The 19,464-nt window shown below is 50.4% G+C and overlaps 1 protein-coding gene across 1 annotated transcript in view; it reads left to right on the forward strand.

Annotated features, from left to right (window-relative positions):
* The first annotated feature begins 1,022 nt into the window (after positions 1 to 1,022).
* The window catches only part of Fbxl18 (F-box and leucine rich repeat protein 18), a 31,621-nt gene continuing 13,179 nt past the window's right edge, over positions 1,023 to 19,464 (forward strand). The window contains exons 1-3 of the mRNA XM_052754174.1: positions 1,023 to 1,154; positions 7,920 to 8,135; positions 9,578 to 11,121. Of these exons, the coding sequence (XP_052610134.1) occupies positions 7,923 to 8,135; positions 9,578 to 11,121 (1,757 nt within the window). The 5' untranslated portion in view covers positions 1,023 to 1,154; positions 7,920 to 7,922. The remainder of the gene's footprint in view (positions 1,155 to 7,919; positions 8,136 to 9,577; positions 11,122 to 19,464) is intronic.

Below are 19,464 nucleotides of genomic sequence, written 5' to 3' on the forward strand. Positions count from 1 at the left end.
TTCTAAACTATTACCTTAACTAAAAAAAATTTATTTGTTCTACCTTTCTCTTTTTCTCTGTGCACTTGGGCAAGGAAGGGCATGTATGCATGAGAAGGTGCAGACACAGAGGTCAGAGGATAACTTCTGGGAGCCAGTTTTCTCCTTCTACCATTTGTGTCCTGGGGATACAACTCAGTTCAGACGGCCAAGCCTCTTCTCCTGACGAGCCATTTCACCATCTCTAGTAAACATTTTTTCCCCCCCGAGACAGGGTTTCTCTGTGTAGTTTTGGTGCCTGTCCTGGATCTCGCTCTGTAGACCAGGCTGGCCTCGAACTCACAGAGATCCGCTGGCTCTGCCTTAGTAAACCATTTTTAACTGCAATTTCTGTGGGGAAAGTCATTTATTCAACAAATATTTATTCAGTGTTATGACATGCAAAGGACAGTGTTGGTCAGAGCCTCTGCTTAGTTATGGGGCACAGGTACCGGCAGAGCACTTACTTAACATGAATGAGGTTCAATCCTCAGTAGTGGTAAAAAGTAAAAATAAAAATTTATATATATAGTGGCCTAGGCACAGAGGGGAGGTAGAGGCAGGAGGATCTCTTTCAGGCCAGCCTGGTCTACATAGGTCCTGGTCTAATTCCAGGACAGCCAGGTCTACACTTGAGAACTTGTCTCAAAACAAACCAAAAAAAGGTATAGTAAAGTCGGATGGCGCAAAGAACTACTGAGAGTTATAACACAAATGAGGGCCAAGATCAGGAGCGAGTGTGCCTGAAGGTTGCTATGGTTATGGAGGATGCCTGAGTGCTCTGACAGGTGGCTTGGAGCGTAGTGTGCTGCGTGGAGGGCAAATGCAAAGGCTACAAGCTAGAAGCGAGTTGGAGTGACAGCAGGAGACTGACGACGTAGTTTAGTGACCAGTCATTTGTGACCTTCTGGGTGCCTTTCAGTCCTGATAGTATTTATGCCACACCCAATATGGCGGCAGCACCCTGTCCATCCGGGCGCCAGCGGAAGTACGTATGGAGGGGCGCCGAAAGTGAGGCGCAGCCACGCCCCTTACCGGGGTTTCTGTGGAACTGTGGCGGTGCCGGCTTCGAGCATCCCTGCCCTGGCAGGCTGGGGGACTGCGAGGCTGCAGCTCCGGCGGCCAGCTCCGGAGAGGTACGACCGGCGCCTCTCCCGCCCCGGCGGCTGGGGACCCCTCGGTGCTCCCTCCCGACCCTGGCCTTGCTCCGAGGCCCATCCTTGCCCTCTCCTACCCTTCTCCCAGGCCCTCCCTTCTTATGTCCCCATCCTGTTTCCAGGCTCACAATCCGGATGGTCAGTATGGACCTTTTCGCGTGGCCTGCTGAATTTCTAGGCCTTCCCCCATCTCCCTGTGCGTTGGCTCAGCTCTCGCAGCTCCGGGACATTGCCCCTTCTGCTCCTGTTTTGTTTGTTTTACTCTGTAGCTCAGACTTGCCTAGAACTCAGTGTGCAGCCCAGGCTAGTCGTGAACTTAACAGCAATTCTACTGTTTTAGCCTCTGTAATCTGGGATTATAGATGTGCATCACCACGCGGGTTTTATGCCAAGCTGAGGATGGAACCCAGGGCTTCGTGCATGCTAGGCAAGCACTCTACCAACTCAGCCACATCCCCAGCCACCTCGCCCCCCGCCCCCGCTCCTTTTTTTTTTTTCTGTCAGCATAAGTGCAGTCCACTTCTTTCTGGAGCCTGGTTGTGGTGTGGGGAAGGGTGGTAGGGCTTAGGTCTGACCCCAAAGTTCTCTGATCTAGGTCCTCTGGAGAATCCCACTGAGTCTGGTTATATGGGTGTACAGTATTTTTGCAGACAGTAGTATGGGGGAAGGGTGGAGGATCTGGCTACTTCCCTGTTGCTGCCTGCCCATCTGAGTTTATATTTGTTCTTTCTTAGGACTCCCGCCTATGGGTACACTTTATTATATTAGTGTGTATGTATGAGTACCGGCATGTTCATGGCATGGCATGCATGTGGAGTTTAGAGGACCACTTTCAGGTCAGGAGTTGGTTCTTGCATTTCACTTTGTTTCAGTTACTTTTTTTTTTTTTTTTTTTTTTGGTTTTCGAGACAGGGTTTTTCTCTGTGTAGCTTTGCGCCTTTCCTAGAACTCACTCTGTAGCCCAGGCTGGCCTCGAACTCACAGAGATCCTCCTGCCTCTGCCTCCCAAGTGCTGGGATTAAAGGTGTGCGCCGCCAGGACCCGGCTTCAATGACTTATTTTTAATTATGTGTACGAACATATAACTGTGTGGGTATGGTTACATGAGTGCAAATGCCTGAGGAGGCCAGAAGTATCTCATGCACCTGGAGGTGGAGTTATAGGTGGTTGTCAGCCCCTCTGATGTGGGTGCTGGGAACCAAACTCAGGTCCTCTGAAACTGCAGTAGTCGCCTCTAACCTTTTTTCCAGCTTCTGCCTTCCCCTGTGTTGTTTCCACCATGGTGCATACTCCAGAGTAGCTGGCTTCTGTGCTTCTTCCTGATCCTCCTGTCTTGCATGGCAGAAGTGGGCCGGTGCATCCAGCATTTTATGTGGGTTCCAGGATTTGAACTTGGTCATCAGGTTTGCGTGGCAAAGCTCTTTTGCTCACTTAGCCATCTTGCTGGCCTTTGGGCACACTTTTAAGTCTTTGGAGTTACCTTGTATTTATCCAGGGAGACTTTCAAGTGTTTTCCAGAGTAGATGGAACATGGCTGGGGTCTGTTGGATGCTTCTCTTTTGAAGGAAACAGGGCCCAGAAATGTCTCCTCGATTGACAGGGAAGAGTGTGTGGTCCAGCTGCAGATTAATGAGAGAGGAATGAGAAAGGAGAGTGTTATAACGCTTGCCTCCAGCAAGAAGAGTTCTAGGGGAGCACTGCTGTGTTAGCAGCTCTCAAGGAGTTGTATGGGTTAGGAATTAGGCATGTCTGGCCATGTGGTCCTATGGAGTTCTGACTCAGAAGTCCCTCCCTTCCTTGAGTGGGCAGTACAACCAGCCAGTAAGGTTTGAGCCATCGAAATTAGATCTTGCTGTGTTGCCTGGGTTGCTGTCAAACTTACAGGTTCAAGTCCTCTTCCTGCCTGAGCCTTCTAAGTAGCAGGGACAATAGATCCACACAACTGTGTCTGGCTTATTTTGTGTGTGTGTGTGTGTGTGTGTGTGTGTGTCTTGTCTGTTTGTCTGTGCATGTGTGTGGGTGCTTGTGGAGGCCACACCTCTGGATACCAGAGGTCAATGTTGGGTGTCTTCCAGAGTCACTCTCTACCTTAAATTTTTTTTTTTTTAAAGTGGTGGTGCATGCCTTTAATCCCAGGAGGCAGGAGGCAGAGACCGGCAGATTTCTGTAAATTCGAGGCCAGCCTGGTCTACAAAGGGAGTTTCAGGAAATCCTTTGTTACACAGCAAAATCTTGTCTCAAAAAACTAAAAATAAATACTAAGTAAATTAATATTAATTAATTAATATTAATTTGGTTTCTCTGTGTAACAAAAGGTCTCCTAGAACTCAGTTTGTAGACCAGGCTGGTGTCTCTGTCTCCCAAGTGCTGAGATTAAAAGTATATGCCTCTATCGCCTGACTTTAATTATTTTTGAGACAGGATCTCATTATGTAGATTATGGTTGGCCTTTAACTCATAGAGATCCTCCTGCCTCTGCCTCCCAAGTGCTCGGATTAAAGATATGTGCCACCACACCCGGCACCTTTTTTTTTTTTAAAATGTGTATGAGTGTTTGCTTGCATGCATGTTTACGTACCATGTGTGCATGCAGCGCTCACAGAAATCAGAAGAAGGTGTTGGATCCCCTGAAAACAGAGTTATAAGTAATTGTCAGTCATCACGTGGGTGCTGGGAACTGAACCTGGGTCCTCTATAAGAGCAGCCAGTGCTCTTAACAGCTGAGCCATCATCTTTCCAGCTCCTCCACCTTACACTTTTGAGACAAAATCTCTGAACCTCACTGATTGAGTTAGGCTATCTGTCCAGGCATCTTCAGGGGTCCTTCTGTGTCTGCCTCCCCATTACTAGGATTACAGCTGCATGTCAACATTTTTGGTTGGTTTGTTTTTCAAGGCACAGGGTCTCTGTGTGGCCCTGGCTGTCCTTGAACTCACTGGTCTCGAACTCGAACTACTGAACTCGAAGATCCAAATTTGAAGATCCACCTGCCTCTGCCTCCCAAGTGTTGGGATTAAAGGCATACACTACCACCACCTGGCCTCTCTGGGTCTTTTACAAGGGTGCCAGGGATCCAAACTCAGGTGCTCATGCTTGTGTGGCAAACTCCTCACTACTAAGCCATCTCCCCAAAGAACAAGAGAGACTGTCAGTTCAAGGTCATGCTGACCAACCCAGCACTGAAATCCAGGTTGGAAGGAGAACTCAGGAGAGAAGAAGAGGTTGTTGGAAGCCTGAAGGGTATTTTTTTTTTTTTTAATTTTAAGATTTATTCATTGGGGTTGGGGATTTAGCTCAGTGGTAGAGTGCCTGCCTAGCAAGTACAAGGCCCTGGGTTCGGTCCTCAGCTCTGGAAAAAAAAAAGATTTATTTATTGATTGTGTATAATGTTCTGCATGCATGCCTGCATTTCAGAAGAGGGCACCGGATCTCATTATAGATGTTTGTGAGCCACCATGTGGTTGTTGGGAATTGAACTCAGGACCTCTGGAAGAGTGGCCAGTGCTCTTAACCTCTGAGTCATCTCTCCAGCCCAAGGGTAGTTCTTCTTTTCTCTTTCCTTTTTGATTTTTGTTGGGATGGATGTTGTCAAAGCTGGCCTTTACTTTATAATCCTGCCTCATCCTCCTGGGTGGTAGAATTACAGGTGTGTGCCATCATACAGATGCATGGGGTAATTCTTAACTTATGTCCTCATTTTTTTGCTCTGAGACAATGCAGGATCTAGTGAAGAAGAGATTGGCTGGGGCTGGAGTTGAGAACAGAGCTTTGGGCTCAGATGGAAAAGGAGCCATTTGTAAGCATATAGAATCAGTGTATCCCAGGGGCAGTGCCTAAGTCAGCCTAGTGAACCATAAGGCCACATCTTGGCATCTGAGCCTTTTTAAAAATTTTTTCAAGTTTTTTTCTTTTTCTCTGTTTTTCTGTGTTTGCATGTGTGTGTGCACCTATGCCTGTAGGATTACAGAAGTGCACCACCATGCTTAGCTTTTCAAATTCCCTAGCCAGCTTTGGAGTGTCATAGTTCTAAGCCAGTTATATTCCAGTTAAGTTGCCACAAGTAAATCCTGGCCAGAGCCTGGTGTCTGAAGGAAGGGTGGGCATGGCATAGAGTTGCTGTTCTTTGGAGGCAAGTTAGCCTAGTTCTGTGCTTTTTTTCCCTCTTAGGTAGTAAAAAAATAATCCTTGATCTAGGGAGATGACTTAGTAAAGTGCTTGCTGTGTAGATGTGGACCTGAGTCTGCATCTCTAGCCCACAGAAAAAGCAAAGCAGGGTGGTGGGTGTCTGTGGGTCTAGTCCCATGTTAGTGGAGCAGAGACAGTTGGATCCCTGGGGCTTGCTGGCTGGCCTGTCTAGATGAGCTCTAGAAAAATATGATAAAGACTTAGGAAGACAGTCCTTGTCCACCTTGGCTTCCATATACACACTCTCACCATCACATACATAACAACATCTCACACACACAACAACAGCACAACACACACACACACACATACACATATGTAAACAAGGAAACCCTTCTGTTACTTAAATCCATTAATTGAATTTATTAAAAGGCCTTTTAATAAAAAACCCAGAGCTAGATATTGGGGTAAATGCTGAAGATCAGAGAGAAAAAGGAACAAGCCACTGCCATGTCTCACCTTGTCAATTCCACGAATCCTCTGACTGAAATCCTCTGAGTCCTCACATGAGAGGCTCCAGCCGAAAAAGCTTCAGCCAAGAACCCTTTAGTTTCTGTCTCCCCACATCTTATATACCGTTCTCTGCCTGGCCATATCACTTCCGAGATTAAAGGCGTGAGTGCTTCCCAAGCAAAGGCCTGAGATCTCAAGGGCTGGGATTAAAGGTGTGTGCCACCACTGCCTGACCTCTGTGTTTAATCGAGTGGCTCATTCTGTCTTTTGATCTTCAGGCAAAGTTTGTTAGGGTACACAGTATATCACTACACCCTTCTGCAAGATAGGAGTGCTGGTGCACACCTGTAATCGTAGCACTCAGGAAGCCGAGGTTAGACCATGGGGAGTTCCAGGCCTGCCAGCTCCATAGTGAGACCAGAAAACAACAAAAGGTGTGTCACCCAGGGCCCTTCACCAAATGCCCACCCTGAGTGTGGGGAGCCCCAAAGGTGGCAGCTGGGGTCATGCTGCAGACCCAGGCTATGGTGTCTTTTTTTTCTTTCTTTTTTTGAGACAGGGTTTCTCTGTGTATCCCTGGCTGTCCTGGAACTTGCTCTGTAGACCAGGCTGGCCTCAAATTAAGAGATCCACCTGGCTCTGCCTCCTGAGTGCTGGGATTAAAGGCGTGCGCCACCACCACTTGGCTATGATGATATGATGATGATGATGATGATGTATATTTGTGAGTCTGTTTTGTGGTATATACATGTGAGTGCAGTTGCCCACAGAAACCATCAGATTCCCTGGAACTGAAGTTACAGGCAGTCAGGAGCCACCCAACGTGGGTGTTGGGAACTGCCCTTTGCAAGAGCAGTGTGCACTTGTAACCTTGGAGCCCTCTCTCCAGACATGACAACCTTAGTTCTATGAGACCTACATGGTGGACGAGAGAGCCGACTTCCACAACTTTACCAATTGTCATCTGACTTCCACAGGCACTTGTACACCAGCACACACTCAATCTCTCCTTCTCCCACCCTTCTCTGACTTAACACGGGAACTTGTTCACCAACTGTCTCTCTCTCACACACACACAGTATTACATATAGAAATGTAAAAAGAAGAGGGGAAATTCAGTGCTGCATGTACCTGTTAAAATTCCTGAGTGTCGGCCGGGCGGTGGTGGTGGCGGCGGCGGCGCACGCCTTTAATCCCAGCACTCGGGAGGCAGAGGCAGGCGGATCTCTATGAGTTCGAGGCCAGCCTGGACTACCAAGTGAGTTCCAGGAAAGGCGCAAAGCTACACAGAGAAACCCTGTCTCGAAAAAACCAAAAAAAAAAAAAAAAAAAAAAAAAAATTCCTGAGTGTCTTGTGTACAGTCTGCTCCTGCTGGGTAGCTGTGCCTGGAGGCAGAGGGGCAGGAGGGTAGGCTGTGGTTGAGGGGCCTGTATGCACTGTGTGCTGGTCACTGGCAAAGGCTGTAGAGGGCTGGAATGTGGCTTGGCTAGAGTGCTTGTCTAGCATGCATGAAGCCCTGGGTTCCATTCCTAGCACTGACGAGACTCGACCTGGTGGTGCATTCTTGTGATCCTAGCACTTGGGAGGTGGAGACAGGATGATCAGGAGTCCAAGGTCATCCTTGGCCAGTTTGTAGTCACTTTGGGCTACATGAGACACTGTCAAAAAGGAAGGAAGGAAAGAGAGTAGAAGTGATTGTCGGGAGCCAGTAGTGTTGGTACATGGGTATATTGCCAGCACTATGTTCAAGGCCAGCCTGGGCTATATAGCAAGCTGTTTTAACACCTAGGAAAAGCCAGAACATTTGGGAGTTGGCTGAAGGTGACCATCAGAGGTTCTTTATCACCTTGTCTCCTGGTTTGCAGTTCTAAGGGGATTCTGGGAACTCTGTTCTTCACCCTTCAGTGAAGAGTTGGTAGTTTTTCTGCTGTGGGGACAGGGTGGGAATCTCCTGTTCATGAATCCCTAGTGTTGGGATTCCAGACACGTGCTACCTTTCTCAGGTGTTTATGTGGGTGCTGGGGTCCAAACTCAGGTCCTTCTGCTTGTCCAGCTAGCATCTAATGACTGATCCACCCCCTCTCTCTGCTGTCCCTAACTTCTAGGACATGTCCAGCGATGATGATGCTGTCCCCACAGCTGCAGAGGCAGCGGGTGACACCCACCTGCTGGGTTTCTCAGATGAGATTCTCCTGCATATCCTGAGCCATGTCCCCAGCACAGACCTGGTTCTCAATGTGCGGCGTACCTGCCGGAAGCTCTCGGCCCTGTGCCTGGACAAGAGCCTGGTGCATACTGTGCTGCTACAGAAGGACTACCAGGTGAGGCAGGTGTGGGTGGGAAGCCAGGATTGACCTAGGTGCCATCCTCGGGGGGCTGGTGGTAAGGATGTTTGTACAGAAGACTGTGTACCCGGGAACGGTCACACATTAGGATATAGTGACAGAGCCAGGATAGAAAAGGGGAGGTGATGTGTGCCATGGAGGAGGGCATAGAGCCTGTGGATGTAGTTCTGGGAGGGAGGGAGCCTGGGCCCCAGATGCAGGGGTCAGCGGGAGGCCTCCTTCTCCATAGGCACCCTAGGATGAGTTACTGCACCACAGGACAGATTGTAGAAGGTCCTTGTGAAGCAGCACAGTGGGTGGCACAGTGGACGTTGCTGCCAAAGGGCTGCCCTCTCTTGCTCAGGGCGTAAGTCTCTGATTGACCTGAGACACAAGCCCATTGCGGTAGGCTACACGTGTAGTTCCAGCACTCAGGAGGCCGAGGCAGGGTGATCATAGCTCAGACCAGTTTAATAACCCCTTGTCTCAAACAAAAACAAATTAAAACAAAAAACAAACAAACAGATAGGTGTGCCTGATAGCATATGTCTATAATTCCAGCACTCAGGAGCTGAGGCAAATAGATCTGTGAGTTTGAGGCCAGCCTGGTCTACACAGTAAGTTCCACGACAGTCAGGGCTGTACAGAGAAATCCTGTTTCAAACCCTCCCCTCCCCCACAAAAATACAACAACAGTTTAGAGAGAGAGAAAAAAAACAAAAAAAATATATAGTTTTAAAAAAATTAGGTTGTCCCCGTCCCCGTCCCCCCCCCCACCCCCCGCCCCCAAGACAGGGTTTCTTTGTGTAACAGCCCTGGCTGTGCTGGAACTCGCTTTGTAGACCAGGCTGGCGTCCAACTCACAAAGATCCGCCTATCTCTGCCTCCCAAGTGCTGGGATTAAAGGCACGCACCACCATTGCCCGGTAAAATTAGTTATTTTTAAATGTATGTGTGTACCCATGTGAATGCTTTTGCCCACGGAGGCCAAAGTTATCAAATTCCCCTGGAGATGGAATTACAGGCAATTGTGATCCACCTGATGTGGGTGCTGGGAACTGTACTCAGGCCTTCCGGAAGAGCAGCACATATCACTCAACCATCTCTCCTTCCCCAGTTATAGCTTTTAGCAAGCAACTATTTTTCTTTTTGAAACTAGAGTCTTGCTGTGTACCCCAGGCTAGCCTGGAACTCTGTAGTCCAGACAGGTGTTAAACTTGTAATGCTCCTCCCTCGACCTCCCAGGTGTTGAGATGATAGGCATGTGCCACCAGGCCTGGGTAGCGGACATCTTTCTGCTTTTTCTTCCTGGGCACGGGGTCTCTTCCCTGTTGGCAGTGATAGGTATATGGGAGAGGAAAGGCAGGCAGCTTTTCTCAGAGCAGGAGTGGGGAGTAGCCATGGACACCTGTTTCTCCTGCCCTGTCCCCATCCTGCAGGCCAGTGAGGATAAGGTGAGGCAGCTGGTGAAGGAGATTGGCCGGGAGATCCAGCACCTGAACATGGCAGGCTGCTATTGGTTGTCTGGCTCTACCATTGAACATGTGGCCCGATGTCACAGCCTGGTGAAGGTGAACCTGTCTGGCTGCCACCTCACCTCCCTGCGGCTGTCCAAGGTGCTTTCAGCCCTGCAGCACCTGCGCTCGCTGGCCATCGATGTGAGCCCTGGCTTCGATGCCAGCCAGCTGAGCAGCGAGTGCAAGGCCACGCTGAGCCGCGTACGAGAGCTCAAGCAGACACTTTTCACACCATCCTATGGTGTGGTGCCCTGCTGTGCCAGCCTGCAGAAGCTGCTGCTCTACTTTGAGATCCTGGACCGCACACGTGAGGGTGCTGTCCTCTCAGGCCAGCTCATGGTGGGCCAGAGCAACGTGCCCCATTACCAGAACCTGCGTGTCTTCTATGCACGCCTGGCTCCGGGCTACATCAACCAGGAGGTGGTGCGGCTCTACCTCGCTGTGCTTAGTGACCGTACTCCCGAGAACCTGCATGCCTTTCTCATCTCCGTCCCTGGCAGCTTCGCAGAGAGTGGGGCCACCAAGAACCTGCTGGACTCCATGGCCCGCAACGTGGCCCTGGATGCCCTGCAACTGCCCAAGTCATGGCTGAATGGCTCCACCCTCCTCCAGCATATGAAATTCAACAATCCCTTCTACTTCAGCTTTAGCCGGTGTACACTGTCAGGCGGTCACCTGATCCAGCGGGTCATCAATGGGGGGAAGGACCTGAGCAGCCTGGCCAGCCTCAACCTCAGTGGCTGTGTGCATTGCCTGTCTGCGGACTCATTGCTCCGTAAGGCAGAGGATGACATTGACAGCAGCATCCTGGAGACGCTGGTGGAGTCCTGCTGTAACCTGCACCACCTCAATCTCTCAGCTGCCCACCACCACAGCTCCGACGGCCTGGGCCGCCACCTCTGCCAGCTCCTGGCCCGGCTCTGCCACCTGCGTTCCCTTTCCCTGCCTGTCTGCTCTGTGGCTGATTCAGCACCCAGGCCTGACCGTGCGCCTGCCCCGCCAGCTATGCATGCCGTGCCCCGTGGCTTTGGCAAGAAGGTGCGCATTGGGGTGCAGACCTGTCCCAACCCTTTCCTGGGCCAGTCGGCCCCCCAGCCTGCCTCTGTGTTCTGGTCTCTGCTGAAGAAGCTCCCTTTTCTGGAGCATCTGGAACTGATTGGGTCCAATTTCTCCTCAGCCATGCCCCGCAATGAGCCTGCCATCCGCAACTCCCTCCCACCCTGCAGCCGGGCACAGAACGTGGGGGACTCAGAGGTGGCTGCCATCGGCCAGCTGGCCTTCCTGCGGCACCTGACACTAGCCCAACTGCCAGGCATGCTGACAGGCTCTGGACTAGTGAGCATTGGCCTACAGTGCCAACAGCTGCAGTCTCTGTCGCTGGCCAACCTGGGCATGATGGGGAAGGTGGTGTACATGCCTGCTCTTGCCGACATGCTGAAGCACTGCAAGCGGCTAAAGGACCTGAGGTGAGGGCCTGAGGTGAGGGGCTGAGGACCTGAGGTGAGGGGCTGAGGTTGTGAGGGCCTGAGGTGAGGGGCTGAGGACCTGAGGTGAGGGGCTGAGGGCCTGAGGACCTGAGGTGAGGGCCTGAGGACCTGAGGTGAGGGGCTGAGGACCTGAGGTGAGGGGCTGAGGGCCTGAAGTGAGAGGCTGAGGACCTGAGGTGAGGGGCTGAGGGCCTGAGGTGAGGGGCTGAGGGCCTGAGGTGAGGGGCTGAGGTGAGGGCCTGAGGTGAGGGGCTGAGGACCTGAGGTGAGGGGCTGAGGGCCTGAGGACCTGAGGTGAGGGCCTGAGGGCCTGAGGTGAGGGCCTGAGGGCCTGAGGTGAGGGGCTGAGGTGAGGGGCTGAGGGCCTGAGGTGAGCGAGGGGCTGAGGGTCTGAGGTGAGGAGCTGAGGTTGTGAGGGGCTGAGGGCCTGAGGGGTGAAGAGTAGACCACCTCAGGCTTCTCTGAGGCTTCTGGGGTTTGCATGTGCAATCTGCCTGTTAAGGTGGAGCTCAGAGCCAACACAGGCCTGTCCTGGAGATTAAAGGCAGGAGGAGCCCCAGTGTCTGCAGTGAATGGCCTCAGGAAACTAGGGTCATGGTAGTTAAGCAGAACTATGGGAGGTGTGGGAGGCAGCGGTCCTGAGGATCCTGAGCTTAGCATCTCATCTTGTTCACTTCTCAAACTTACTTAGTCCTTGCTTCATGTATTCCACATAGTGCTACTTCATTAACAACCTTACAGTCTTAAAAAAATTTGTTTTAGATTTGTTTACTTTTATTTTTATATGTGTGTGTTTTGCTTGTATGCATGTTTGTGGCATCACATATGTACAGTGCCTGTGGAGGCCAGAAAAGCATGTTGGATCACCTGGAACTGGAGTTACAGAAGGTGTGGGTACTGGGAACTGAACCTGAGTCCTCTGGGAACAGCAGCCAGTGTCCCTAACCATTGAGCCATCTCTCCAGTGCTGTGTCCCGTTTCTCCCACTCCCATATCCCCCATTTGTGTGTGTGTGTGTGTGTGTGTGTGTGTGTGTGTGTGTGTGTGTTGTTTTGTTTTTTTGAGACAGGGTTTCTCTGTGTAGCTTTGCGCCTTTCCTCGAACTCACAAAGATCCGCCTGCCTTTGCCTCCCGAGTGCTGGGATTAAAGGCGTGCGCCACCACCACCCAGCACCATACCCCCCATTTTTTGAGACTCTGTGACTCAGATTTATGTGACTCTGCCTGGCCTGGAACTTATATAGACCAGGCTGGCCTTGAATTCACAGATCCTCCTGTTTCTGCATCCTGAGTGCTGTGATTAAAGGTGTGCTCCACTGTACCCAGCCCCAAATTTTATTATTATTATTACTATTATTATTTGTGTGTGTGTGTGTGTGTGTGTGTGTGTGTGTGTGGTGTGTATATGTGGGGATACATTGCACAATGTACATGTGGAGTTGGCTCTGCCCTTCCCCCTTTACATGGCTCTGAGGATTGACGTACATAGGTCTTAGCCTCTCACAGCAAGTGCTTTTACCCACCGAGCCATCTTGTTGTTCCACACCTGATTTTTTCCAGAAAAGGTGTCTCACTGAAACTGGGGCTGATCATTTTGGCTGGCCAAGGAGTTTCTGGGGGTTACAGATATGTGTGGCCTATCTGGGTTTAACATGGTTGCTGAAAATTTGAATACAGTTTCTTTTTGTTTTTGTTTTTGAGACAGGGTTTCTCTGTGTAGCTTTGGGGCCAATCCTGGAACTCACTCTGTAGACCAGGCTGGCCTCAAACTCACAGAGATCCACCTGCCTCTGCCTCCCGAGTGCTGGGATTAAAGGCGTGCGCCACCACTACCCAGTTGAACTCAGTTTCTAATGTTTACTAGCAAGCACTCCTTTTTTATAAAATTTATTTTATGTGCATTGGTGTCAGGATGTCAGGTCCCCTGGAACTGGAGTTACAAACAGTTGTGAGGTGCCGTGTGGGTGCTGGGTATTGAACCTGGGTCCTATTGGAAGAACATCCAGTGCTTTTAACCACTGAGCCGTATCTCCAGCCCACTAGCAAGCACTATTACCAGTTGAGCTGTCTCCCAAGCACCCTCACAGTAATTCTTGGCATGTGTGTAGCAGTTGGCTAGGGGCTTTAACTAAGGTGGAGGGGATGTCTGATAGCATGTGCACACAAGCCTTGGGGTTCTAGAAATGTTCATTGAGTACAAGCACACCTGTAGTCCTGGCATCCCAACATCCAGAAGGTGGAGGCAGGAAAACAGGCTGAGTTCCAGGGCAGCTTATATTAGCAAGACCCTTTCTCACCAAAGCCAAAAGCACAAGCACAGAGAGATGACAGTGTATTCAAACCTCCTTGATGCAGAGCAGTCAGGCCCCTGGAGGAGGGTGGGAGAGAGAGATGGGGCAGGAGGGCCAGGCAGAGGAGTGCTGAAGAGCTTCTGCTGGGAGCTGCTGCTGCTGGTGGTGGAGACAAGAGCAGGCAAGATGGGAGACAGATCATCTCAGGGTAAACTCAGACTTTTGGGAGTGGTGGCCTTGAGGAGGATAGCAGGACCCATCCTGAAAAGTGGGAGGAAATAGAAAACATAGGCCATTGTCCCTGAGAGTGAGTCTGAGCCCAGCTTGGGTGACTTAGCAAGACCCTGTCTTGAAATCTTTAAGTAAGGATTGAGGGTATAGCTCAGTGGTAGAGTACTTACTTAGCATGCTCAAGACTCTGAGGGGTTAAACTCCAGTACAAAACTTCCGGGTGTTTCCAGAGCCAGCTGTGGAGTGGATTCATGCTGAAACACTGTGAAGTAAAGGGTATTTTTGTCATCATCCAATATTTAAAGGATAGAAGTTCTATTGTATCCCAGCACTACTCAGGAGGCAGAGGCAAGTTTGAGGGCAGTTTGGTCTTCATAGTAAGTTCCAGGCCAAGCAGGGCTAATTAGTGAGACCCTACATAAAAAAAAAAAAAAGGTTCTCCAGGTGGTGGTGGTGCATGCCTTTAATCCTAGCACTCAGGGGCAAAGCCAGGTGGATCTCTGTATCTCTGTGAGTTCGAGGCCAGCCTGGTCTACAGAGTGACATCCAGGACAGGCACCAAAACTACACAGAGAAACCCTGTCTTGAAAAACCAAAAAAAAAAAAAAAAAAAGGTGCTCTTGTGCTGCAGATAGAACATGGAACGAAGGTCTTGTTCCTCTACCACTGAGCCATACCCCAGCCCCTCACTGGGGAATTCTAGGCAGGGGCTCTAACAATGAGCCACACCCCAGCCCCTTACTGGGGGATTCTAGGCAGGTGCTCTACCACTGAGCCACACCTCCTAGTCCTTGGATTTTTGGTTCCTTTTATTTGTGCTTTTGAGAGAGGGTTTCTCTGTGTAGTCCTGGCTGTCCTAGAGCTCTCTGTTGATCAGGCTGGCCTCAAACTCAGAGATCTTTCTGCTTCTGCTTCCAAAGTGCTAAGATTAAAGGTGTGAGTCACTATGCCTTGGATTTTTGAGATAGGTTCTAGATAGGTTCATCTAGCCCAGGATAGTCTCTAACTATGGTCTCACTCCATCTGGAATTATTGGCATGTACCCCCATGATCAGTGAGGGCCTTGCATATTCCAGGGACGCACTCCACTATGGAGCTCTGTCTCCGGCTCTCGTTTTACTGTGTTTTAAACAAGTTGTTTAGGCTTGTTTTGAGCTCACTGTTGTCATCCAGGAAGACCTTTAACTCCTGATCCTCCTACCTCAACCTCCAGAGCATCTGGGATCACAGGAGTGCCCTATCATTCTTCAATTGTAAGCATTCCTTTTCTCCTTCTGGGAAAGGGTCTCATGTGTCCTAGGTCTCATGTGTCCTACACATACTTTCTGTGTAGCTGACGATGACTAGAACTGCTGATTGTCCTGCCTTTGCCTCTCAAGTGCTGGGGTTATAGGGTGCTCCATCATACTAGGTTTATGCAGGACACACCATATAATGAAGTCCCTGCCTCTGGGCAGGCAAGAAGGGGCAGGACTTAAGGATTCCACCAGTCCATAGCTGTTGGTGGGTGGGTGGAGGCAACATTGGGGCCACAAAGTCATATCTTAGCCTAAATGGATTTGTACATGGCTGTCTCTAGTACAATTACTGCTTCTTTGGTACCTGTCTGAGGGTTGCTAGTGCTGTGATGAAACACCATGACCAAAAGCAACTTAAAGAGAAAAGGGTTATTTGGCTTATACTTCTACATCCCTGTCAGGACAGGAACTCAAATACGGCAGGAACCTGGAGGCAGGAGATGATACAGAGGCCATGGAGGGGTGCTGCTTACTGGCTTGCTCCTTTCTTACAGAACCCAGGACCAGCAGCTCAGGGATGGCACCACTGACAGTGGTCTGGGCCCTCCCACATCAATCACTAATTTTGAAAACAGTGCCCTACAGCTGGGCGGCAGTGGTACACGCCTTTAATCCCAGCACTCGGGAGGCAGAGCCAGGCAGATCTCTGAGTTTGAGGCCAGCCTGGTCTACAGAGCGAGATCCAGGACCAGGACAGGCATCAAAACTACACAGAGAAACCCTGTTTTGAAAAGAAAAAAAAAACAAAAAACTAAAAACGAAAAAATGCCCTACAGGTTTATCTGCTTATAGCCCAACTTTATGGAGGCATTTTCTCAATTGAGGTTCCCTTCTGTCAGATGACTCTAGCTTGTTTCAAGTTGACCTAAAACTAGCCAGCACAGGAGCTGTGTTAAGGGCCAGGCACAAAGCTGACCTTTCTCCCACAATATCCATGGATGCTGATGTCAAATCTGAAGCAGGAAGCCTCTCACCTATCAGTCTAAGCCAGAGCTTTGCCTGGTCTCAGGATCCACAAGGGAGGACAGGGCGTATCCTTTGCCTCTCGATCCCCTCCTAGCTTGAGTGTGACAGGAAGTAAGCATGTCCTGTGTTGCTCATGGCCCAGAACCTTCCAGAGCTGCTTAGCCAGGCTGTGAGCTCTGCTTCCTGTCCTCCTTGGAACAGAGCCATGCTCAGGCTGTCTGGGTCTGAAGCCTCTGTCTTTTCTGGTCACCTGCCCTGCTGCTCCAGCTTGATCTCAGCTGAACAGTCCTACAGCTCAGGAGGTCTCTGTGACAGAGCTGGTGTCCATGCTTGGGTGTCCATGTGTATGGGTCCTGTGCCTTCTGGCTATACTTGCTTTGGGAAACTGCCTGTGGGCTTTCTTACTCCCTTAGTTTAGAGGTCCCAGTCAGTTGATTGTGGTGGCATATGGCTAAAATCCCCCAACTTAGGAGGCTAAGGCAGTAGGATTGCCTTGAGTTCAAGGTCAGCCTGAGCTAGAATGAGACCTGTATTCAAAAGCAACAGGACCCCCCCACACACTAAAAAAAAAAAACAGATGTGACTGCATGCCTATCTGTCACCTCAACACTCAGGCGGTGGAGGCAGGAGTTCAAGCTCCTCCTTGGCTCCATTGTGAATTTGAAGCCAGCCTGGGTTACACAGACCCTGTTTTAACAACAACAAAAACAAGACAAAGTTGATATAAGCCTTGAGTTCCCCTCTGTAGAAAACTTTGTAGCTGTAGTGGGAAAGTGCTCTTACAGCAGCCACCCCTCCTCCCTCTCCCACATCTGCCTTTCGCCTTTCCCAGGCGCTCAGATGGGCGCCTTCCTCCTTGGCTGCATCTGTCACTCCCTGTAGTCACCAGGCCTTCCATTTCCTCACTGTTTTCTTTGTGGTGTCTCTCACACTTGTGTCTTCCTGTGCCTGTCCTGTTACACCCCTGATCCTTCCTGAAGCCAGTTAGTGCATGATCATTGTTTGCCAGAACGGCAAATGTATCACAGGTACAGGCTGGGGATGCAGCTCAGTCAACAAAGTCTTGGGTTTCATCCTCAGTACCATACAAACTGGGTGTGGTGACACACACCTGCAAAACCAGCATTGAGAGGTGGACAGAGGGAGGAGGGTCAGAGGTTCAAGGTCATCCTTAGGTACATAGTTTGGGCCAGCCTGAGCTACATGAGACTGTCTCAAGGGAAAAAAAAGAAAGACAAGATGGATCAGAGAATACATTTGATGGATAACCCCTCTGCTGGGCCACTGCTGTTGATTACTTCTTGTGATTGGGACCGTTTTCTGAATTCAAGGGTACCAGGTGAGACTTTGACTCTTTCAGAGCCAAGGTCTTTCCAGATTTTTCTGTCTTGCTGACAGTGTTTTTTTTTTTCATGGGTCCATTCAAACCTTGTGTTTTTGCAGTAGGTGTGGTGGTACACACCTGTTGTGCAGGGAGGCTGATTCAGAGGATTGTGTATTCCAAGCCAGCCTGGGCTATTGTATTGGTTTGTCCCTGGGACCTGGCATCCTCTCCAGAGTTAGGACCATGTGTGCATCATGGGAGGCCTGTAGGACTGGGGTTAAATTTGTCTTGTAGTCTCCCCAAGAGCTTGATCACAGTTCATAGTGGCATCTCTACCCAGGCTCCAGCCTGTGCCCACAGCCACAGAACCGTCTGCTGTGTGAGGTACTGCCTGTTCTGAACAAACACAGGCTTCCAGAACAGCCAAATGGCCCCATTCCTCTGGATCACTGCCTTCTGAGGCTGGCGAGTGAAGAGATGGCGCAGCAGGTGGCAGGAGCTAGCTGTAGGCTCCGGAGGCTTTGTTTGCTCAAGAGTTGCTTTCTGCGGCTATGGGGGCTGTCGGGACACCTGCATTTTCTGGGGGAGTCTTCTGATGGCAGCCCCAGGAATCCCAGGCTCACCTGCTACCACCTCCACTGCAGCCTGCCATGAACCTGAGCTTGTACCAGCCTGGCTCCCTGTGGGCTGGAGGCGCCACAGGGACAGGTTGTTCTGCCTGTGGGTTTGGGGCACACCTCTATGGTGAGGATCACGTGTCAGGCAGAAAAGGGTGCCACCTTTCCCACGACTGGAGGCGGGGTATTACCCTGAGTCACCCTAGGCTGCCTGGGCGGAAGCAAGAGAACCACTTGAGCCAGGCCTGGCACAGTCTCAGGAACAACTTTGATCTCTCCTTCTCCCTCATCCTGCTGGCTAAGAGTGCAAATCAGCCTCCTGAGCCAGAGGGGATGGGTATAGTCACCCCAGAGAGCTGAATGGCAAGGAGAGGTCTGATCCTTGCTGGCTGGTAGTTGAGCCAGTTGGGAAGGGTCAGAGTTAGGATGAGGTCTGATCTGGGTGGATCCCATGTCCTTGTTCCCTGTCTACCCTCAGATGGCACCTCCATTAGGTCATTTTGCCAGCCATCCTGGGTGCTGGCCAGCCTTGTGTACAGGGGAGGGGGTCAGGGCTCACTGGTCCCACAGTTGGAGAGTGAGAGAGATATTATATTCACACCAGGCTGAACACTGTGGCATGACTTCTTTCAGGGCAGGGTTCTGTAAGTGGCTGTCTAGTTGGAAACAGTTTAAAAGTATGTACAGGACACATTGCCACTGTAACTCAGTTGGCCTAGAGACACCTGGGCCTGCAGTGAAAGTCCATGCCGCCATCTAGTGGTGGAGGTGACAGCTGTTGTCTGGCACTGGGATTCCATCCCCTGCTGTTGAAAGCATTGGGGAGGGGGAGGACACACAGACACACACACACACACACACACACACACACACACACACACACACACAGGCTGCTTCTGGGAACACCAAGATTTCCAGGGGCCCTGAACCCCTCCTTCCTGCCACTTTCACACCCAAGAAGCACTTGGGAAGCTGAGGCAGGAGGACCACTGAATTCAGAGCTGTCCTTGGTAACAGTGAGATCCTGTCTCAAAATATAAATTGAGGGGTGAAAATGACTAATATACATGATAGGCATATGCAAAAATTTGGAAGAATAAAAACAAGATTAAAAACTAAAGGGCTGGGGGCTGGAGAGATGGCTCAGTGGTTAAGAGCACTGACTGCTCTTCCAGAGGACCCAGGTTCAACTCCCAGCACCCACATGGCAGCTCACACCTGTCTATAATTCCAGTTCCAGGCGACCCGACACCCACAGCAAAACACCAATGCACATAAAGTAAAAATAAATTTAAAAAAAAAAAAGGAAAAAAAAAAAACTAAAGGGCTGAGAGTATGGTTCAGTGGAAGAATTCCTAGCACTGCGAAAAGCCAGGCGGCGGCGGCGGTGGTGGTGGTGGTGGTGGTGGTGGTGGTGGTGGTGGTGGTGCACACTTTTAATGACAGCACTTGAGAGGCAGAGGCAGGTGGATCTCTGAATTAGAGGCCAGCCTGGTCTACAGAGCGAGTTCCAGGCCAGCCAGGACTACACAGAGAAACCCTATCTTGAAGGGGGGAAGAATCAATTAAAAATAGAAAAAATATGTGAAAGGCTA

Source organism: Peromyscus californicus, unplaced genomic scaffold, assembly GCF_007827085.1.
Source record: "Peromyscus californicus insignis strain IS unplaced genomic scaffold, ASM782708v3 Scaffold_2__1_contigs__length_46816999, whole genome shotgun sequence".
NCBI lineage: Eukaryota > Metazoa > Chordata > Mammalia > Rodentia > Cricetidae > Peromyscus > Peromyscus californicus.